Source organism: Globicephala melas, chromosome 19 (assembly GCF_963455315.2).
Source record: "Globicephala melas chromosome 19, mGloMel1.2, whole genome shotgun sequence".
Lineage (NCBI taxonomy): Eukaryota > Metazoa > Chordata > Mammalia > Artiodactyla > Delphinidae > Globicephala > Globicephala melas.
Genome location: NC_083332.1, coordinates 45,021,172 through 45,045,532, shown reverse-complemented (window position 1 = coordinate 45,045,532; position 24,361 = coordinate 45,021,172). Strand labels below are relative to the sequence as shown.

Sequence of the window (24,361 nt, the reverse complement as noted above, 5' to 3'; positions counted from 1 at the left end):
ACAAACGTTGACCATAATCTGGATAAACTGGAATTCTCATATATTGCTGGTGGGAATGTAGAATGGTGTGGCCACTTTAGAAAATGATCTGGCAGTACCTCAAAAGGTTAAACATAGAGTTACCATATGATCCAGCAATTCCACTCCTATGTATACACCCAAGAGAAATGACAACATACATACACACAAAAACCTGTACATGAATGTCCACAGCAACACTGTTCATAACACTCCAAAATGTGGAAACAACACAAATTTCCATCAGCTGATAAACAGGTAACAAAATGTGATATAACCATACAACAGAACACCATTTGGCATTAAAAGGTATGAAGTACTGCTTCATGATAAAATACGGATGAATCTTAAAAACACTGAAGAGCCAACTACAAAAGACCACATATTATATGATTTCATTTATATAAAATGTCCAGAATAGGCAAATCTACAGAGACAGAAAGTATATTAGTGGTTGCCTAGGGCTGGGGGCAAAGTGGAGAGAATGGGAGGTTACAGCTAATAAGTATGGAGTCCTTTCAGGAGGGATAAAAATATTCTAAAATTAGATTGTGGTGATGGTTGCACAACACTGTGAAATACCAAAAACACTGAACTGAGCACTTAAATCGGTGAATTGTGAGGTATGTGAGTTCCATCTCAATAAATCTGTTAAAAAGAAAAGGAGAGAGGGAGAGAGAGAGAGAGAGAGAGAGAGAGAGAGAACACCAGAGCTGGAAATGTTCCCAAATGCCTCTCTAAAATTAAAACACCCTCTTGTACCCTCTTGTTACCGAGTGAGTTGCTGGATCAATTCAACCATCCCAGATGTTTTCCTTATTTCCTGCCTTTGAGCTGTACTCTATAATTTAGTATTAGCAGAAAGTTAATAAAGACAACATACTCTTTGTTGCTAAATTCTGCACAATGTTTACCATTTTCCTCCAACGTACACATTTCCTCTGTTTTCCCTCTGCAGCTGAGCTGCCAAAACCTTGTAGAGAGAATAAACTTCTACACCCCTTCCTGCTTTCAAGACAGTCCCAGCCCTTGTGCAAAACCAAGTGTCTACAGCAAACTAATGTTTTGCTTGTCTCTCCAGGAGGTTTTTAATTCATTAAACTGTTCACCGAACAATGAGGGTTTTTCCCGCCTTATGGGGGGCAACAATAGGAGAAATGGCAAGGACTATTTCTCAATCTCTCTGATTTTTAGAGGCTAATTCACTTGCCAGAAAGAAGTTGTTTTGCTTTCCTTTCCTCCTAAAAGCAATTTATTGACATCTACCTAACACTATGAGGGGTTTGTACCAAAGTTTAGACAAAATTCGTCCTACTCCTACCAGCACTTTCAAGTCTTTCTAACATTCCACACCTGGCTATTTTACAATTTTTCATCATGATATTTCTTAGATGGAACATGACTGAAGATAACCTTTCTAAAAGTTATTTGGGCTTTATTCTCTAATTCAGAAAGTTTGCTTTCTAGATTGCTCTGTATAATTCCTTGTCTTCATATTATCTGAAAAGTCCCTGCCTACCAACAGGTAGAACAAGATATAAGAACTTTCTTTTCGTAAGTCTCTAAAATGAGGCATTAAAAAATAAAAACAGCATTATAGCCACTAAGTCATCAGGTCCTGTTTTATCTATGAACAATTTAATTCTACACTTGTGTGCCAGGTCAACATTGTAAAGGGTGTACTCTGGTTTTTTTAACAGCAAAATTAAATAAAAGGGTAGTAAATACCCAACTTTTAGTAAAAAGTGAGTGTTACTGAGAATGAGTTTTGAATTTTTAAGCAGCATATATTTATATCTACAAATTTATTAGTATCATACATAAAGCTTAAACCAAACCAAAACAAAAGCTCTTTCTTATCTGAAAGAACATGATTTAAGATTTACTTTACACCCTCATACACTGCTGGGGGCAATGTAAAATGGTGCAACCCCTTTGAAAATGATCTGACAGTACCTCAAATGGTTAAACATAGAGTTACCATATGATCCAGCAATTCCACTCCCAGGTATATACCCAGGAGAAATGAAAACATATGTACACAAATAACTTGTACACAAATGTCCATAGCAGCATTATTCATAATAGCCAAGATGTAGAACCCAAATGTCCATCAAATGGTGAATGGATAAACAAAATATGGTAAATACTTATAACAGAATACTATTCAGCAATAAAAAGGAGTGAAGTACTGCTTCATGCTACAATCGAGATGAACCTTTAAAGCATCACGTTAAGTGAAAGAAGCTAATCACAAAAGACTACATATTGTATGACTCCATTTATATGCAATGTTCAGAATAGGCTAATCTATAGAGACAGAAAGTAGATTAGTGGCTGCCTAACGCTGGGATGTGGGGAGTGGTGTGGGTTTCTTTTGGGGTAATGAAATGTCCTAAAGTTGACTGTGATGACAGCTGCACAAATCTGTGAATATACTAAAAGGCCACTGATTCGCACACTGTAAATGGGTAAACGTACGGCACATAAAATATATCTCATGAAGTTGTCTAAAAAAGATTTACTCTACATCCAAATGTCCATCAACTGATGACAAATAAACAAAATATGTATATATTCATAAAATGAAATATTACTTACAATAAAAAGGGACAAAATATTGATACATGCAACAACCTGGATGAACCTCAGAAACATGATGCTAAGAGGGAGAAGCCAGTCACAAAAGAACACTTATTGCATGAGTCCCTCATATAAAATATCCACAAAAGGCAAATCCATAGAGATACAGAGCAGGTTAGTGGTTGCCTGGGGATTAAGTGTGGGACCAAGGAGTGACTATAAATAGGCACAATGGATCTTTTTGGGGTGATGGAAATGTTCTAAAACTGTAAGGTGGTGATAGTTTCACAACTCTGTAAATTTCCTGAAAAAGCACTGAATTGTATACTTAAAACATTATTTTTTGATCTGTAAAGTCTATTTCAATAAGGCTGTTTTATTAAAAAAAGATTTATTTTAAAAATATTTTAAAGAGGCAAATAACTCAAGTATTAAAATGGGTAAAAAACAAATGAACAGGCAAGTTAAAGAAGAGAATATATGAATGAACCAAAAGACAAAAAAAGTTCAACGTCACTAGTAATAAGAGAACTAACTGCTAACCAAAACCACAATGCACCTAACAGACAAAACTCCCTGAAAAAAACTCAAATGTCTACCAAGAGAAGAATAAACAAGTAAATGATGATATAGTCATAAAACAGAATAATATCTGGCAGTAGAAATGAATGGATTAAAGTTAGATATATTACAATGCCATTTAAATAAAATTTAAAATCATGCACAACAATACTAAAAACAGATTAAGGAATAATAAATACAAATTTAGGATTGTGGTTCCCATTGGGTGAGGAGCAAGGGAAATGTGATCAGAGATGGGTTCACAGAGGATTTCAACTGAATTGGTAATGTGTAATTTTTTAAGCTGAGCGGTGGGTACATGAGTGTTTTATTCTTCATTTTTTATTTGGTTTGTTTGAACCATTTCATAACAAACTAAAATTTAAAAATTTACTCTAGGGCTTCCCTGGTGGCGCAGTGGTTGAGAGTCCGCCTGCCGATGCAGGGGACACGGGTTCGAGCCCCAGTCCAGGAAGATCCCACATGCTGCGGAGCGGCTGGGCCCGTGAGCCATGGCCGCTGAGCCTGCGTGTCCGGAGCCTGTGCTCCGCAACGGGAGAGGCCACAACAGTGAGAGGCCCGTGTACCGCAAAAAAAAAAAAAAAAAAAAATTTACTCTAAAATGTTTAATTTACTGCCATAGAAAACAAATAAGAAATGTGGAATAGAAATTTTTTAAGTATTGAAATATAATTCACATACCATAAAATTCACTCTCTAAAATGTACAGTTCAGTGGTTCTTAGTATATTCACAAAATTGCACAACCATCACCACTATCTAATTCCAGAACATCTTCCTTACCTCAGAAAGAAACCTCATTCCCACTATCAGCCACTCCCAACTCCCCAGCCTCAGCCACTAGCAATCACTAATCTACTTTCTGTGTCCATGAATTTGCCTATTCTGAACATTTCATTTAAATGGAATCATACAATGGGTGGTCTTTTGTGTCTAGCTTCTTTAAACATTAAAAAATCATAATTTTAAACTGTTTATCCACTTGCCTCTGTGCATTAAACAGAAGCAGCATCACTGACTTTCCTCACTGTTAGTGGGCAGAATGACAGTGGTCCCCTCCTGTGGCCCTTGGCAGACCAGTTCCATGTGGCTCACCAGGGTCCCAAGGGATGGGGAGGGTCCCAAGGGATGGGGAGTTTCCCCAACTCAGAGGGGCTGACTGTGGGGTCTCTTCCAATCACCCCTTCAGTGTGTGGTGACGAGTCTCGGGTGCCTGTCTACGTGGACTTATAGATGGTAGTATCCGGTTATAATCAAAGGGCCCTCACAGAATGAACAAGGGGCTTAAGCTTCCTGCCAAGAACCAGCCGGCTGAAGAGGCCAAAGATGCAAACATAGGGGAGGGTGTGGCAACGAGGGGACGGCAACACTGACAGTGCTTGCTCCCCTACAAGTGCTTCAAGTTACTGGTAAAACCAATGACCAACTAGGATCGGCAAAAATTAGACACTGCCAAGAACACTAATGAAATATAAATTTAAGAACATTACAGAAACCATGAACTGTGGCCCCAGGGCCACTGTACACCTAGGTACACAGAGTGATTAGCAACAGATTCTTTTCATCTGTATTTAATATGTACTTAGCATTCCCTTTTGTACACTATACTGCAGTTTACGTTAAGATATACCTAAATAGGAAAAAAAAAAGTGTTCATCCATGTTGAAACGTGTATCCATACTTTATTCCTTTTTACAGATGAAAAATATTCCATTATATGAACATATCACATTTGTTAATTCATTCATCAGTTGACAGACATCTCAGCTGTTTCCACATTTTGGCTATTATGAATAAGGATGCTATGAACATTTGTGTACAGGTTTTGTATGAATATGTTTTCACTTCTCTATAACTAAGAGTGCAATTGTTGAGTCATATGATAACTCTATGTTTAACTTTTTAAGGAACTGCCAAACAATATATTCCCAAAGTGGCTGTACCTTTTTACATGAAATATAATTCTGAAAGCTGTTTACTCTTGTAAATGTTTTTAATAGTAAAATATTATTATAAATGTATTGAGGGACTTCCCTGGTGGCGCAGTGGTTAAGAATCCACCTGCCAATGCAGGCGACACGAGTTCGAGCCCTGGTCCGGGAAGATCCCACATGCCACAGAGCAACTAAGCCCATGTGCCACAACTACTGAGCCTGCACTCTAGAGCCCGCGAGCCACAAACACTGAGCCCGCATGCCACGACTACTGAAACCCGTGCACCTAGAGCCCGTGCTCCTCAACAAGAGAAGCCACCGCGATGAGAAGCCCACACACTGCAACGAAGAGTAGCCCCCGCTCACCGCAACTAGAGAAAGCCTGCGCACAGCAACAAAGACCCAATGCAGCCAAAAATAAATCAATAAATTTTTTAAAAATGTATTGAAATAAACTTTAAAGAAGAATATTTACCCCAGTGCCATCTGGGCTTAACACAATGGATTTCATTTTTGTCTAAAAATATGTATTTCATATATATTTATAAGATTGCAATCATAGAGAACATATAATCTATATAAATATTTTTTCATTTTCAGTATATATTTCGGAAGTCATTTCTATGACTCATTTATTCCAACTTCTTTATGATGATGATTCTATCAAAAAATTATAAAGTAGATTCAATATTATCATACAGTAAATTTTAGGAAGCCTACAGTATTGCAAATTCCTTTGTCAATTCCTTCAAAGACACACTTTCATCAGTGGCATGTGTCACTTAGAGAATCTGAACTGTTTAAGATTCAGAGTAAATGATGAAATTGACAGAGTTTCAAAATGTATCAGTTTTTTCACTAACAACTTACAGTTTCCAGTTTTCAAGGTAAAAAGATTTTGATGGTTTGGAATTTAAGATTAGTCATTCCAATTCTTGAAGTACCAGTTTAAAAGGCAAAATTATTTTAAAAGACTAAGTACAAATATTAACTGAAAACACTAGTGACTCAAATTACCAACCTTATATACATCCTCAATACATCTACTAAGTTCTTCTTCTGTCACCAAAATGGTCCCTGGCACCATGTCACTCTCTGAAACCTCTAAGGAAAAAAAAACAAAATTACCCACACTCAGCACCTCATTGAATAGAAGAAGCTGGGCCTAAGGAAAAAAGTTTTACTAGAAAGTTCAGGAAGTAACAGCTAAAATTAGAAAATCAACATAGTTACAATACAGCATCATTCAAATACAATATTTCACAGAATGTTTCATTGATTATAAACATGCATTGTTATTTTATGTATCACTAAGAAAGAAAAAAACACTGCCAAGTAACCTATGAAACATTATCACTTGGGATTTTAATTTTAAATTAATGAATGAAAAGTTGGACATTAAATTAAGTGAAAATGGCAGAATCAATGGTTGTGTCTGGGTGACTGGTACACAGGTGTTCATTATACTATTCTCTGTACATGTGTTTGAAAATTTCCCTTTACAAAGTTTTAAGGGACTTCCCCGGCGGTCCAGTGGTTAACACTCCGAGCTTCCACTGCAGGGGGTACAGGTTCAATCCCTTGTCAGGGAACCAAGATCCCACATGCTGCTTGGTGTGGCCAAAAAAAAAAAAGTTTTAAAACAGAGCTTTTTAAAAAAAGTATTAAGAGAACTCTCCTAGATTTATTTTATACAGTATTGTTATATGTCATTTTTTTTTTCCTTTGTCCACTCCATGCAGCATGCAGGATGTTAGTTCCCCGACCAGGGGTCGACCCTGTGTCCCATGTAGTGGAAGTACGAAGTCCTAACCACTGGACTGCCAGGGAATTCCCTATCATTCTTGATACAAGCTAAATAATTGGAATAAACAGGATAAGGAATTAAAACTGCACATTAAGTGTCCAACTCTTCTGAAACATTTCAACACCATTACCGGTATCTGTGTTTTGCCATAATATATCGTTCTCTGTGCCACAGAGTACAGTGATGTGATATCCTTAAGAGTCCTCCACTTTACTATTGTCTTCAAGATTTTCTTCTAAGTCACTGACATCCATTCTACAAATTTTAACGCTCATTTGCGGGCACAACAATGCCACAATTGCTACCTGGCCAACAATGATTGTGAGATGGGCAATTACAGTTGCTAAAATGTGAAAAAGATTTCGAAAATAAAATTTTTTTTTAATGTGAAAAAAAGTGCATCTTGGAATTGATAAAATATGATAATTCATCATAATTGCCACATAGTCCTAAAAATGTGATGCAATATGAAAAACAAAATAAGAAAGCTTATACTTTAGAGATTGTTTTTCCAGGGGCAATGATGGGGTATATATATAAGATCAGTCATATTCTTACCCAATCCTTTTTGTTATCAATAGATTGTATATGCAAAACATGTAGCTGGTGTTACAGATATAACCTAACACATGAAAATGCAGGGTAAATAGGTGTCCAATAAATATTCTTTGAATGAATGAACAAGGCCCAGGACAAAAATAATTGACCCACAACTGGACTGAATCTAGGCGTCCCAAGCACAGTGCTCTAGACCAGGGGTCAAACTTGAACACACACTTGAATTACCAAAAGGGCCTTTTAAAACAGTGTTGGGTCCCACATCAGAGTTTCTAGTTCAGTAGGTCTGTGGTGGAGCCCAAGAAGTTGTATTTCTAATAAATTCCCAGGTGATGCTGATGCTGCTAGTCCTGGGACCACACTTTGAGAACACACTCCAGACTAAAGGAAACACCTAGTCAGTCACAGACAAGAAGATAAATAGATTAGTATTGAGGTATAGTCTTAACACATGAAATTAGATATAAATGCTAGGCCTTAATGACAAGGGCCAACAGAAATAATACTTCATTTTTTGAATCATTTTTTGAAGAAATACTAATTCTAGACTAGATTTTTATTAAATGTATAAAGGAATTTTAATTATTTATTCAAATACGTTTATCATGTCTGAATAATCACGAATTTCACTCCACCAAAGCTCAATCTCGTGCTTACTATGCACAAGAATTAGATTTTCTCCATTCTCACCCACCTAAACCCCTCTAAACACACTCAGAAAAATTTACCCTGTAAATGACTTTTATACAAAGTCTACAACAGAACTAAATTGGGCTTAACCACAACATCAATTTTTCTCTTTATTTTTAACCTCAGAAAAGACTATATGGAAAGGTTTTTTTTACTCACTAAGAATGCTGAAATGATACTCTGTATCCCAGCATTAATCTCAATAAAGCATGAACACACACTGCGGGAAGTGCTGAAAATGTCAATCTTTTAACACATTAAAACTGGCCAAATCTGGGAAACTTTAAGCTTCAAAATGAATGATAGGAATGCTCAGTCACCCACTGAATAAAAAAAGAATCTATGAATGTGTATTGATACTTAAATAATTATTCTTTTAAAAAGAGATGAGGCAAGGAGAAAAGAAAAGCTCTTCCTTACAGAAGAATACCAACTAACAAATTAGAAACAATAAAAAAAATAGAAAGTCACCATTTTATGAGCAAAAATCATCAGTGGATACTAAACCACAGTATGAAGGACTGTTGGGAAACAGGATATTCACACTGTCTCATACATCTATCATCCCACAGATTATTATTAATTACAAAGGGAGGAAGGTATTTTTACAGTGGAGAAATCTGGTTGCTACCACTTTAATCAAATAGTCAAATTTAACATCACTAATAATGGAATAAACTGATAACATGTGCCCCTAATCTGATGGACTAAAAAAAAAAAAAAACATCATATGTAGTACTCCTGCCAAAATGTTAACCTGGATCTAATCAAGAGGAAACAATGAGACAAATACAAATTGAAGAACATTCTATAACCTGGGCTTCAAAAGTGTCAGAGTGAAAGACTATTAGGGATCTATTCTACATTACAGAAAACTAAAAAGACATAACAAGTAAATGCAATGTAATTTTTAAAAAACAGCTATAAAGGAAATTCTTGAGACAAATAAAAGATTTGAATAAAGTCTGTATATTTGACGTCTGCAACTAACTCTCAAATGCTTCAGAAAAAAAATACGTATGTGTGTAGGAAGAGAGAAAGAGAAAGTGAACATGTCAAAATGTTAACTACGTGAAGTATATAGGGGTAGGACACTGCATTCTTCTTAGAACTTTTATGAAGTGGATTTTTCAAAACAAAAAATTGGGGGAACAAAAAGTAAAATTAAAGACAATGAACTACCATAGACTTAAGTTATTTAAATCCAAAACACGGAAGAAGGTCCTTTAGAGGGACAGCGAACCACCAGACTTCCTTCTTTACCTGCTGTATTTAAACATCGATGAAGAGGAGCTAACACTGGCTGAAGTAAGTACTTTGCTGCCAGTTGTGGCCGTTCTCTTGACATAGTTATAAAGGTAGTGGTGGCAACTCTCTGAAATTGTAGTCCTGTCAATTTATCTTGAAAGTGAAATAAATCCAAAATCTAAAAGAAAAATTACATGAAGTAAATACCAGGCTCTTTGCAAGAAGCATTACATTAACTAAGAAGACAACACATTAATTTCTTTACGGCAAAAAATAAATTTACTGCAGTAACACTGATCCAATAGAAGTTTTTTTTTTTAATTTAACAACCCAGTGTCAAAGGGTATGAGAACTGAAGGAGCTGTGTTTTTATTAAAAAATTTTATCAGATTTATAAAATACGTGCTCATTGTAGGAAATTTGGAGAATAAATTTTTAAGAAGAAAATTAAATCTTCCCAAATTACTATAAACATTTTGGGTGTATTTTTTTCCACTATGTTTCCTGTATAATTCTTTTTTCTTTTCAATGAAGGCCATACTTAATATTCAGTTTTGTGTATTGCTGAAACCTTCTCATACTGTTATAAATTCCTCAAAAATATTATTTCCAGATATTCAGTTTTTCCCCAAAATTTTGCTATGATAAATAGCAATTATGGGGTCAAGGTGTATAAATATATTCAGAATCTGAAGAGGCCTGTCAGTTCTGAACAAAAGTCTACTTTATTCTCAAAAATAAACACTGATCTCTCGTGCTTGAGTTTAAGCACCCAACTGAAAAGCACATTCTGTTCCTGGCTTAAAACTGACTCTTGTACTTTTTGTAGACAGGAGAATCTTCTGTTCAAAAACTGTATGTGACCTCTGACACTGCCAAAGAGAGACTAAGTAAGATTAAAACCTATGACTTGATTTTATCATTTCCTTAAGTGCCCAAACTATAGCTACTAGTTTTGGAAAATATTTACTCATCATTGCAAATGATAACTTTATCCTGTAAGATAATTTATACTTAATATTTTCCAATATAAGATTTTGCATTGTGATATTTGTTCCCATGCATGCCTACCCATGAGAATCCCGCAGACCAGCATAACAACTGAATGACTTTCTTCACACTGTACTCCAAAAGGCATATCTTACATCTAAACGCATGGGGAGTGCTGACTAAGAACACTCCTTCCACACTTTCACCTAATCAGATTAACAAAGAAAAGTTTTGTAACACATTGCATAGGCAAAAGTGTGGGAAAGCAGATACATAAATAATATCAATCAAAAATTTAAATACACATACCCTTTAAGCCAGTAATGTCAATTCTAAGAATCTTCCCTGTGATAATACTTGCACATAGGCAAGATTTATAGATATTAACTGGAACATAGTTTGTAACAGCAAAAGAATGGAAACAACTTAAATGTCCATTAATAGGAAGGTAGGTAGGGCTTCCCTGGTGGTGCAGTGGTTAAGAATCCGCCTGCCAATGCAGCGGACACGGGTTCGAGCCCTGGTGTGGGAAGATCCCACATGCCGCGGAGCAACTAAGCCCCTGTGCCACAACTACTGAGCCTGCGCTCTAGAGCCCGCGAGCCACAATTACTAAGCCCACGTGCCACAACTACTGAAGCCTGTGCACCTAGAGCCCATGCTCCACAACAAGAGAAGCCACCAAAATGACAAGCCTGCACACTGTAACAAAGAGTAGCCCCTGCTTGCTGCAACTAGAGAAAGCCTGTGCACAGCAACGAAGACCCAATGCAGCCAAAAATAAATAAATTTATTTATTTATTTATTAAAAAAAATAGGAAGCTAGTTAAATAAATTATGGTACATAATATGATGAAATACCTATGTACCCTAGAAAAAGAATGATGAAATGATCTCTAAGGTACACTGTTAAGTGAGAAAAGCAAAACTGAAAAACAGTGTGTGGAGCATGTTATCATTTGGATAAAAATTAGAATATATACACAGATATACACACATATAGTTGTATACACATGATACACAGACTACCTCTGCAAAATAAATAGGAAATTGGTACAGAGACGGGAGGGAGACTTACTTTTCCATTTACTCTTTTGTGCTTTTAAATTGTGTACCATGTTAATTTACCTCGTTTATTAAATACCTATTTTTTAAAAAACTAATAAAAAACACAGAAAAGATAATGAATATGATGAAACTGTAGTTTCATATTCCAGCTCTGAGAGCAAGCTAGTCAGTTATTAATGGTTAGGGGTTCTGAAACCTAACAGGTCAGTCTCTCCCACAGGTTTTTAATCAGTTATTAAGAAGGCCCCTCACTGAATAATAAACTTAAACATTATATTGTTTTTAACTCAATATCAGACGAACATTAAAAGTCCTCTTTTTATAAATAAGCAGATAATCCTCAAACAGTCAAAAGAAACAAAATGATTTACCTGGGGGCAGATATCTCTATAATAATCCTCTGGTGAAACAGACTGCTGGGGACAAGAGGCCAAAATCTTTGCAATTAGGTCACACTTCTTCCAATCGGCAGCTGTGGCCTCAGCATCACTCCCACCAGCTGCCCCGGCTGTCAGCAATGGATAGAGATATCAAAAACTCATCGCAGTTCACCACAGAAGGTCCTTAAAATTTACAGTAAGAACTATTTTTTCCCTACTGAAAGCTGTTAATTTCCTCTGTAAGATAAGCTATCCCTCCGTACTTTCCTTTTGATGTTGGTTTCTGCGAGGCTCAGAAAAAAGCAGCACTTAACCATTGTAATGATATTATTCATACGACTTGAACACTAGCTTCTTCTTAGTATTTATTACTTTTTAAATGATTAATATTATTATTCTGTCTCTTTATATACGTCATGTATTTCAAAGTGTCTTTTCTTTTTTTTCTTTTGGCTGTGTTGGGTCTTTGTTGCTGCACACGGGCTTTCTCTAGTTGCGGCAAGTGGGGGCTACTCTTCGTTGTGGTGTGCAGGCTTCTCACTGTGGTGGCTTCTCCTGTTGCAGAGCACGGGCTCTAGGCATGCAGGCTTCAGTAGTTGTGGCACATGGGCTCAGTAGTTGTGGCTCGCTTGCAGGCTCTAGAGCGCAGGCTCAGTAGCTGTCACGCACAGGCTTAGCTGCTCTGCGGTGTGTGGGATCTTCCTGGACCAGGACTCGAACCCATGACTCCTGCATTGGCAGGTGGATTCTTAACCACTGCGCCACCAGGGAAGCCCTCAAACTGTCTTAAACCAAAACTGTGGAGTAACAGGTCCCAAATTTACCTTACCATCTTAGATGATTAGAAAATGGGACAAAATACGTAAACAATGGTTTTCAGACACTGGACAACAAGCAGCCCAAGAACACTGAACCCTAAGAGAATGGAAGCAAAAAAGTGAGTCCCATGAATACCCTAGTCTATTACCTAGAGAGAGTTTTGAGGCTACACCACAGCTAAGGAGAGCCCAAACGAAGCCTGCCACCTTGTTGAATTAAAGAAACACAGTTCAGAGTTCAGGGAGACCAAAACAGAATTTTCAGGGCAAAACACCAGAGAAGTGAAAGCTACACAAAGAGGGAGCTCCAGAGATCTGCAGGGGAATCCTCTCTCAAGTCTTTCATGGAGTATGATCTGTGTATGTGTGTGAGAGAAAAAATCCAAGGCAAAGAACCACAGAAAGGAGTAGGGGGGAACAATCCCCACAGTTCACACAGGGCTTGGAATAGTTTATGTTCCCACTAGTGAGCATGGGAAAGCCTCCTAATATACAGAATATCAGAAAGGTATTACCTTAGTAGTGGTGCCAAATTACCTTGGGTTAAAGGCTGCTTTAGACCCACAGTAACAAGGCTTAAAAGCCAGGATTGAAGGGCTCAAACTGATTCTAAGAAAATTAACTGCATCCCAGAACAAAACCCAACAAAGGAATACAACAAAATCTAGCACCCAACAAGGTAAAATTAAAACATCCAATATACATTAAAAAATTACCAGGAGGACTTCCCTGGTGGCGCAGTGGTTGAGAGTCCGCCTGCCGATGCAGGGGACACGGGTTCATGCCCCGGTCCGGGAAGATCCCACATGCCGCAGAGCGACTGGGCCCGTGAGCCATGGCGGCTGAGTCTGCGCGTCCGGAGCCTGTGCTCCACAATGGGAGAGGCCACAACAGTGAGAGGCTCACGTACCGCAAAAAAAAAAAAAAAAAAAAAAATTACCAGGCAAGGGACTTCCCTGGTGGCGCAGTGGTTAAGAATCTGCCTGCCAATGCAGGGAACATGGGTTCAATCCCAGGTCCGGGAAGATCCCACATGCTGCAGAGCAACTAAGCCCGTGCACCACAACTAATGATCCTGAGCTCTAGAGCCCACGAGCCACAACTACTTAGCCCACATGCCACAACTACTGAAGCTCACGTGCCTAGAGCCCATGCCCCACAACAAAAGAAGCCACTGCAATGAGAAGCCCATGCACCTCAATGAGTAGCCCCCGCTCGCTGCAACTAGAGAAAGCCCGTGCACAGCAACGAAGACCCAACGCAGCCAAAAATAAAATAAATAAATTTAAAAAAAAATTACCAGGCATATCCATTCAGTGAAATATTTTCAGTCATAAAAAGGAACAAAGGACTGATTCATGGTATAACATTATGCTAAGTGACTCAAACCAGACACCAAAGACCACATATTGCATGATTCCATTTGGATGAAATACCTAGAATAGGCAAATCCATCAAGACGGAAAGTAGATTAGTGCTTACAAAGGTTTGGAGGAGGGGAGAATGGGGAGTGATTGCTAATGGGTAAGAGGTTTTTTGGGGGGAATGATGAAAATGTTTTGGAATTAGATATTGGTGATGGTTACACAACTCTGTGAATATACTAAAAACCATTAAACTGTACTCTTTAAAAGAGTAAATTTTATGGTATGTGAATAACTTCTCAATTTAAAAAACCTACTAGGTATGCAAAGAAGCAAAAAGGAACATAACAAGAAGGAAAAATCAGTAAAAACAGACACATAAAAACAGAGGTGACAATTAGGAGACAAGGACATTAAACAGCTATTATAAACTTATTCTCTATTTTCAAAAAGGTAAAGAAAAGAATGATCATAATGAGGAAAGAAATGGAAGATATTAAAAAGACCCAAACTGAACCTCTAGTAATGAAAAACCTAATAAATGAGGGAAATTCCCTGGCGGTCCAGTGGTTAGGACTCTGCGCTCTCAGTGCCAAGGACCGAGGTTCAATCCGTGTTCAGGAAACTAAGATCCCACAAGCCGTGCAGCGCAGCCAAAAAAAAAAAAAAATCTGAAATGAAAAATATGGCAGATGGAATTAACAGCAGATTAGATACTGCAGAATAAAAGATTAATAAACTTGAACATGTAGCAATAGAAATTATCCAAAATGAAACACAGAGAGAAAAAGACTAAAAGAAATCAACAGAGAAACACTATCTTTTAGGACAATATTAAGTATAATATTAGGTATAATTCAAATTCCAGAAAGAAAAAAGAAGGGAAGACAGAAAAAAAATATTTGAAGATAATGTCTGAGAAATTTCCAAATATGATGAAAACTATAAACCCTCAGCTCCAAGAAGCTTAAGAAAACTTAAGCAGAAAAAACATGAAGAAAACCACCCACACCAAGGCATATCATAATAAAATTTCTAAAAACCAGTGATAAACAGAAAAATCTTAAAAGCAGCTAGAAAAAAAAGGTGTATCAGATACAGAGGAACAAAGACAAAAATGACAGTAGACTTTGCATCAGAAATCATGCAAGCCAGAAGACAATGGAGTAACATCTTTAAAGCACTAAAAGAAAAAGCGATCAACCTAGAGTTCTGTATCCAGCAAAAATATTTTCAAAAAAGATGGTGAAATAGGCTTTTTCAAACAAATAAGAGCTAACGGGATTCATTGCCAGTAGATCTGCACTATAAAAAAGGTTAGAGTTCTTCAGGCAGAAGGAAATTTGAATTAAAATTTGGATCTACACAAAGAAACGAAGAACACCAGAAATGGCAAATATGCGAGTAAATATAAACTGCCTCAAATCATTGAGAATAAACCATATATATATTCATATACGAATAAGTAGCAAAATTAGGGTTCTAAGTTTCTTATAGAAGCTCCCCAATTTGCATGCCCTTGGGTGAAGTCTAAGCTTTCTCTGGAAAAAGAAGATGCAAGGACCTATCTGCATGTGAAACTTCTCACAGGTAACTGTTAATTTTCCATTTCATGGGTCCTAGAAGCCACTGCAGGCAGAACTGGGGAGGCAACATTACAGCCACTGCAGACCAAATCTACCAATGTCTGCCAACAACACTGACCTCACTTTTGTCCGACAGGACCAAGGTACATTGACCACCCCAGAAATGGAAAGTCAAGATCGATTCTCTCTCTCCTCCTCCCTCCCCACATAACCAGCCCTTCATTAAGTTCTGGCAACTCTTCCCTTAAATACGTCTTATATTCATTCATTTCTCTGCATTTCCACTGCCACCGCATTGATCCAAGCCACTGTGATCTCTCAGATGACTGCTTCTTCTTAACTGTTTTCCCCACTTCTGCTCTTACTCAACCCATTCTTCACAATACATCCAGAAATATATTTCTAAAATGTAGATTTGATCCTGTCTCTCTCCTTAAAACCCTCCAGTGGTATCTCATTGCCCTCAGAATAAAGTTCAAAACCCTGAACTAGGCCTAAATGCCTCCATGATGTGGCTCCTGCCCACCCCTCCACCCTCATTTCACACCCCTCCCTCATCTCATACCACTTTCCCTGCACTCTCTACCCTCCCTGCTCTACCCATACTGAAATTTCCTCAAAAACACTGTTCTTTCCTACGTCAGTTCCTTCATACATGGATCCTCTCTAACTATACAGTCTTCCCTCACTCTTCAATGAACATATTCCTACTCAGCATTCAGGACTCAGTTTAAATATTATTTCCATCAAAAGGCAATTAAGTTTGTGGTAATTTGTTACAGCAGCAATAGGAAATTAACGTGCAGGGGATACAGGAGACAAGGGACCAAATACAAAAGAAAGCCAAGGGGATCACCAGGAAAAAGGTGAAGGGAGATCCTAGGATGACAGCTTTGTGGAGGTAATTAGTCCAAATAACAGAAGACTCAGAGACAGAGATGTCTTCAAGAAGATAAAACGGATAGAATAGCTAATGTATTTGAATGTATTAAAAGGAGATTTAAACAACTGGGACACAGTCTGAAAACAGATTAGTGATAAGTACATACAAAACTAAGCAGACAAACAAAACAGATAGCTATTAACTCCAAGTACAAAAGTGTGTAAAAAAGTATACTACAGTAGCTCAGCTGTATATAGTAATCACACAGTGTCGGGAGCCGTATAGGAAGTGCCTTTGAGTCTCAGCACGGACGAGACCCATAGTGCCAAGCAAAGCTGGTACTGTCAGGTACAAATATGGAGAAGCAAAGCTCTCCTCTGCGTGGTTCCCCTTGTTCCCCCCTGCTTTTGCCTAAGGTGATTTTTATAGGATTGCTATTAGTGTTTAGGGTAAAGCCAAAAATGATTGTAGCTACTCCGGCTCCTTTAATGATTCTATTTGAAATTTTTATTCCTAGGCCAGGGCATTGGACTTGGGGAAATACAATGGTGGGAACATTTGTGTGGCAAGTGTTGGGAAATACCTGGGTATGGTGGCGAGGAGGTTTTATGCAACGGTGGGTTCAGTCAATAAGTTTATGGTACAATGTCCGTTCCCATGGCCTCCTAGAAGTATAAAAAATAATGTATATTGTTTGGATTATAATGATAGGGTTAGAAAACCTGTGGATGAAATGTTGTATTACTGCTTTTAATTGTTAATAGAATAATATGTTTAAGTTTATGGTTTGATTGAGCAGAATGTGCAGGTACAAGAACACCTTAATCTTCTGAGAACAATGAGGAAACCGCAGACAGAGTTCCTGACCTAGATGTGACCAAAATGTACCTAACCACAAGGGATGAAAGAGACTGGAGGCAATAAGAAGATTACTTAACTTGTTTAACCTGCTGATGTAAATTACTTTTGTTTTATGATTTATGTAGGGGATTTTTGGCATGGGAATGAAGTTTTTAAGATTGAAAATAAGATTGCTGTACAGTATAAGTACTTTAGAATCATGAGAATAAATTTGTCAGATCCTTGCATCCTCTGAGGTGTCTTGTGCTCTGTCCACGCCGACTCCGTCTCCCCTTTGGGTGAAACCTGTCCAGCTGGGGCTGGTCCCCGGCAACACAGAAGAGTATAAACACTGAATATTGATCTAACCAAAACTAAGATATGACTATAGGGCATCCCTGGTGGCGCAGTGGTTGAGAGTCCACCTGCCAATGCAGGGGACACGGGTTCATGCCCTGGTCTGGGAGGATCCCACATGCCGCGGAGCTGCTGGGCCCGTGAGCCATGGCCGCTGAGCCTGCGCGTCCAGAGCCTGTGCTCCGCAGCGGGAGAGGCCACAGCAGTGAGAGGCCCGCGTACCAAAAAAAAAAAAAAAAAAAAAGATATGACTATATTAAGGGGATGGGAAGTATGCTTGGGTGAATGATGGTAGGGTTGTGAAAGATAACAAAATCCTTTTTCACTGATGGTGAGTTGATAGATGATGCCTAAAACTGAAAAATTAAGAAAGTGCTGTAATCGCATTATAGTTAGAAAAAAAGAGGTAAATACCAGAAGAAACCTGCTAAAAATGATCAAAGTGGTTGCTTCCGAGGATGGGAAATGGAGTGAAATGCTGCCAAGGACTGCTATTTTTCTCTAAAAGCCTATAGACCCATCGACTCTTTAAACTATGTGCATGTATGATTTTGTTTAAAAATCAAAAAATATAAATTAAAAACTACTACCATACTTAACATGATAATGAACCTTCTTTCTATTAATGAGGACTAAAGGAATATAATTGTGGAAATGAATCTAAAATTTCATCCCAAAGTTTGCATCTCTTGGGTATCTCCAGCTTCAGGAGAACTGTTTCGTATTTTAAGTCCTGAGGTGAAGTACTCTTAGCACCCTGACTCTTTTCCACAGAGAATTTCACGTTTTCTATAGGGTTTTACTTAAACTTTTTGTGCAATGTTTTCCTCTGATTGTGTAAGTTATTTGAAACAGTTGACAATATTAGTCAACAACATGAGCAGTGTATCACAACTATTTTTGGAAGAATGGCAAGAAAATGAGTTTCTCTGGAAAAGGAACTCATTAAGGTTTAACCTCCTCACTCTCCACAAAGTCTAGTCTCCATCAGGTTTTACAGTCAAATGCTAAAGACCAATATTTCACTGTGACTCAAAGGAAAGTGGATACCAAAGTAACAAACATCTATTTCTTACCACCTGCTCCTTCCAAAATGCCCCGGACTACTGCCTGAACACCACTGGGTCTCATCAACCTTTCAGAGAGGAGCTGCCCACACAGACGCCGGAGCCAAGCTGGGGCCCGACACATAACTTGTGTCTTCCCATCCGTGTAGGACTGAAAAAGGAAGGGAAAAGTATGAACTGAATGTCAGTGTAACAGATATGTAGAAATTAAAAATATACAAATATACTGAGTCATACTGATGATTAACCGTATGCTATACAGACTTCAAAAGAGCAAAATTTTTCCCTTAAAAAAAAAAAAGAGACTCCTTTACAAAACCTACTTCAGCATCACTTTTAAGAAAGTAAAAATATAGTGAAACTTCTTCAAGTGAAGTATCAAGTGAAATTTCAAACCCAGAAATAGACAAACATGTCTGTGAATAAAATACAGATTTGGGGGACACAAGGTTAATGTAACCAATCTGAATGCAGTCCTTCCAATCAAATCTAGCTTCCGAAGAAGACTCCTATAAACATGACTCACCACTAAGAGGACAGTTCACAACACTGAGAGGACACTAGTCCTTGCCTCCATGGTCTCAGCTGCTCTGATTCCTTTTGACATGGCAGTTTCAAGAAGAGTTTGATTTCTTCAAGAACTCCTTTTTGAGAGCTCTGTGGAGCCGCCATGAACAAAACAGACTTCGTGTCCCTTATTTTGGGCTAGAACGCAAACTATGGTGTGGTCATTCATTGTGTCTAACTATGTGAGCATAAAACTTGGTAAAAGAAAAACATTTAATCCCAACTAGCCTGTTCTCTTTTATTTAAAGAAGATCAATAATTACCATGTATTGAAGGGGTTATGATGTGCCATGCACTGTGGTGAGTACCTCCCCCACAGTCTCAAAAGGAACTTATAAGGAAGGGTCTGTTGTCATCCCCATCCCCATTCTATGGGTAAGGAAACTGAGGGATGGAAAGGCTTTTACTAATTCAAACAACTGCACCCTGGGGTTGAATTCCAGTGTGCCTAACTCCAGAGCCTCTGTTTCTCATCATGCTCTTATAATGTATTTGGTTTAATCTGGCAAACTGTGGACTCATTCAGAGAAGCAGAGTATGAGCCAGAGGAGCCCAATGTGCACCTACAGTAATATTCTAAGGACGAGATGAAAATGACTTCAACTAGGAGATATCTTTGTAGCCAGCTTCAGCTGGTCTTACAGCCAATTCCTCTGGCCCTTCATGCTTTACTCACCTAAACTCATAACTAAAATTTAGGTACTGAAAGAAAATAGATAAATCCAGCTACATCATCAAATTAAATCATTTTGGATAAATAATTATTTTTAATGAAAAAAGAAACTATCTGATGCCTAGCAGAATATATACTATTACGTTTTTCAAAAATGGACCTAAGAACAGTCCATTAATAGCTCTAATTTTAATTTCTTGACTTCAAATACTCCATTCAAAGAATAAGATGTCCAAACACTTCTGCCAGAAGAACGTATTGTCAAACAGCCAAATTTTAATTTAAAAAAAAAAAAGATCCAGTGTGAGAATGAATAAAATATATTTTTGTCATAAGCCTTAAAAAATGATCACAATATTCCTGGGAACAGTGTCCATCATTCCACTAAAAGAAATATCCTTTTAAATTATCCCAAAGGTCAGTGTAATTTAGCTCTACAAATACCATTTAACAATCTAAAAGATGAAATAAGACTCAACTAGATTAATTTCCCAGGAGAAGAAGACAGTACACCACACACTATCATTAAAGATTCACCCACAAGAGTTCCCAGGCATGCATACCTGGGGTGGTCCTCCCTGGAGGATAAGTAATTCTCGGACTGCTAATGGTTGATACACTTGATCCAAGATGTCTCTCAGAGCCTTCCTAGACAGGGCTCTTTCGTCTTCGGTTAGCACCTACAAGAAACACGTATTTGGTTTTTGTGAAATACAAACTAGGCAGGCAATAGAAGGCAATGCTTTGCAATACTGAACAAAGATGCTTGTGAGGGGAGAGGGAGGCAAGCTTCTTTTGCCTCTTGATTTCCTTCTACCTGGAGGAAGCTATAATACTGAAACACTCCTGGCCCTATCTCCATCCCCTCACCCACTTCTGGGCAGGAGATCGCACTGATTTATCTGATTGGTGAGTTCTGGCACGCACAGATGAGCTCGCTCCTCTTCTATCTCTTGGGAGCGAGCACACGTTCTGTTCTGCTCTTCCCTGCCGTAGATTTTTCAGGGGCATGTCCCCTGCCAAGGGGCAGAAGGCGCTGCAGTTTTCTGGCACTCTTTAAAACTGGGTGAGAATTGTGTCTAATTCTGGAATGCACTGTTAGGAGACCCATTTGTCTCCCTCTATATACCTTCCAACTCTGCCTTTATGAGTAATAAAGAGGACATTTTGACTTGTCATCTCATACTCTGTTAACTGTCTTTTAATTGATTCAGAACTTGGGCAGCAAAGAAGGGTGATATTTAATTGGGCCCCCTCTCTGAGCCTCAAGAGACTGTCTCCCTTTGGTAACCTTACAGTCAAGCTCTCAGAGAGTCCTGCCCCTTACAATTTAGCAAACCGTGGTATAGGTGTTGCTTAGAGCAGCAGTTATTGCTGGGACTTGTCCAGCTTCGTAGTGTACACCCACCGTGTCTCCCCTTCTCCCACCCCCTCACTTGGTCCTTTCTCTGTGTTTCTCTTTTCTTTTCTCTCCTCTGAGACCCCTGGGCACTGCTTAGCGCTAGCAATAGCAATTCCAGGACCCCCATCTCAAGGAAGTGCAGGCAGCAGGCACTGATAGAGCTGTCAAGATTCACACCCTGTTGTAAAAAGCACAGAGCTCTGCTCCACAAAATGTAATGCACTGGGGGAGCTCGTAATTTCGTGTCACTACTCGGGTGACAATGGCTTTTAAATATTTTCTGTTTTGTTTTGTTTTGTGAGCATAGGCAGAAGAGGGAATAGAAGAGGAGAACAAACAGAAAAGGAACAAGTTGGAGGGTGACACAGAAAGGTGACAGAGAAATGAGGTGAGTGGGCATTATGAAATCTGGCTGCAGTAGGGAAGGAATTACCCTACGTGCGACCCTGGATACATTTATATCTTAACAGCTTCTTCTGGTTAGGTTCCTGTGCTGATGCTGGTGGTCCTCTCGTGGGGGAGTAGTGGTCACTGCTATGTTATACTTGTGCGCCTTGTCTCACCAATTACTGTGTGAGCTGTTTGAGAAAAGGACCACGTCTAATGCTTCTGTAACCTCCACGGCACCTTTATAGTCCAGACACTCAAATCCTTACTGACTGTCAGCAAAACACAGGCACATACCCTTATCATCTAATAATAACAACAAACACTGATTGGATTGTGCAGTGTACCCAGTGCTTTGCATACTTTATCTCCCTTAATCCTCCCAAGAACTTAATGAAGGAGGCATGAATAGTTTAATATTAATGGTAATAACTTTTTGATGAGCACTACTGGGGATTGGGCTAGGTACTTTATACACTTTATCCTTAATCCTCACAGCCACCTTGCAATTATTAAACACATTTTACAAAAGAGGAAACAGAGGCTCAAAGAAATAGTCTGCAACAGCTGTTTCAAAAAATGGCTAGAAGGGACAGGTGAAATGGACTCCCCAGGTGTGAAAGGACTAGTATTTAATAAATGAAAGCTCCAATCCCCTATAAAGAATCATCTATCCACCAGAGATACTTGGATATTCAATAAAAATTCTAGATCTTTCCATCAGCACTTTTCCAAAGAACTAAGACTGTCTTTTATAGCAACTACACACAAGTACACACACATATTCACACAGACTCTCACACACTCTCTCAACGTATGTTTACCTCTTCCTCAGGATTTAGCGGTTTTCTCTTGGTTGGGCAGAATCCCAGCTGGCACAGACCTGCTGCGATATCCCCAAAATGGCGGCAGAAAATCAAGCTCCCCAGAGATGCGTGCTGAGCAACATTTAGGAGGACCTTGCAGCTGGTGTACAGTCTCCGGGGTGCACTGGGGGCAGCACCGAGACACACTACGTCCCGAACAACGGCACCAAACTCAGTCCTGTAACTCACAGGGACTCCAACACCAGGCACAAGATAGGGGCAGACACCCAAGGTAACTACAAACTGCAAAACTGACTGGACAGTCTTTTGCTGTGAGATACTAAGTGTATCCGGGCTCAGGGCAGGAGCAGCTTCTGGAGTCCTCGGGTTGGGTTTCCCTGGATTGAACTCAACTGCAAGGCGGATCATGGTTTCCTTCAAGCACAACAGCAACAGTAAGGTTTGGGAAGTAAAACGCCAGGTGACATCCATACAGTCTTGTCGCCATTCTGCCTCATTAGCAATTTCATCCCTTAGGAGTTTCAATTGCTTCCAGTGAGGATCCTTCAGAAACTTGTCCTCCAAAGCAGACAGGTTAGATTTTAAAGTAGTCAACAGGACATCATGTTTCGTGATCTGTAGTGAACTTGAGCCTGATCCTTTTGAAGAAAGATAAAGGAAATTACATACATGGAAAACAAACTGTACTTTCCTCCATGTGGAATGCCTTGCCTCCTCCAGTTCATCCTCTGAGGCCTGGCTCAGATGTCATTACTTCTAGAAAGTAGTTGTGCCACCCTAACCTAGGCAGAATTCAAGACCACTTTCCCTGCCTTCCTATAGCACTCTGGATGTAGTTAGGATAGAGTACCTAACATTCTTCTTCTAGTTTGTTTCTGAGGGCAGAGGCCATGTCTTAATCAACTTACTGGGCTTAAATTGTAGCCAGAACAGAAATCTAAAAAGCTAAACATTTACCACAGAAGGTTCATTCAGTCAAACTGTTCTAGATCCCAGGGATAAAGGACAAAACGAAGTCCTTTCCCTCATGGAACTTACATTCTAGTGAGGCAGATCACAGAATATAGACAAAGGGTGCAGAAAGGTTAACTTAATCACATTCCCCCCAAAATGTATAGTCTCAATTTTTCCTGAACTTTCTTAAAATGGTCTTTACTGCCCTCTCCCGGTGAAGGAGCTCATATACACTCTCAGCAGTTGACATCCTTGCTGACTCACTCCTTGAAACACTCCTCTCTCGGTTTCTGGGACAGCAAGCACTCTTTCCTGGTTTTCCTCCTACCTCCACGGCCATCTTGCAATGTCTCCTCCGCTGGCTTCTTTTCCTCTACCAGATATCAAAATGTTCCAAGGCTGGTCCTGAACTCTGCACTCTCTTCCTCGACAATCTTATTCAGGTCCAGGTCTTTAAAAATGATCTGTAAGCGAACAGCTCCCAAATTTACATGTCTGGCTCATGTCTACCCTCTAAGTTCCAGGGACATATTTCCAACCGCTGAATGAAATCTCCACTTGGATGTTTTTAGGCATTTGAAATTCAACAAATTGTTGATTCTCACGAGTACCTTTCACTCCCTACTACAATCTAACCAGGTTACTAACTGGTTACATCTCCATCCTTCTCCTTTTCTCTTTTATCCAATCCATCACCAAGCCCTGTCTGTTCTGCATACTAAATGTTTCTCAAATTCATTCAATTTTCTCCACCTCACGACTACAACCTTTCTCTAAGC

The 24,361-nt window shown here is 38.8% G+C and overlaps 1 protein-coding gene across 1 annotated transcript in view; it reads right to left on the bottom strand.

Moving 5' to 3' along the window:
• The window catches only part of TANGO6 (transport and golgi organization 6 homolog), a 177,469-nt gene that overhangs the window by 141,479 nt on the left and 11,629 nt on the right, over positions 1-24,361 (bottom strand). The window contains exons 2-7 of the mRNA XM_030863529.3: positions 22,626-23,266; positions 20,576-20,692; positions 18,782-18,923; positions 11,849-11,985; positions 9,435-9,597; positions 6,138-6,220 (exon numbers count right to left, since the gene is read on the bottom strand). Coding sequence (XP_030719389.1) covers positions 6,138-6,220; positions 9,435-9,597; positions 11,849-11,985; positions 18,782-18,923; positions 20,576-20,692; positions 22,626-23,266 — 1,283 coding nt within the window. The remainder of the gene's footprint in view (positions 1-6,137; positions 6,221-9,434; positions 9,598-11,848; positions 11,986-18,781; positions 18,924-20,575; positions 20,693-22,625; positions 23,267-24,361) is intronic.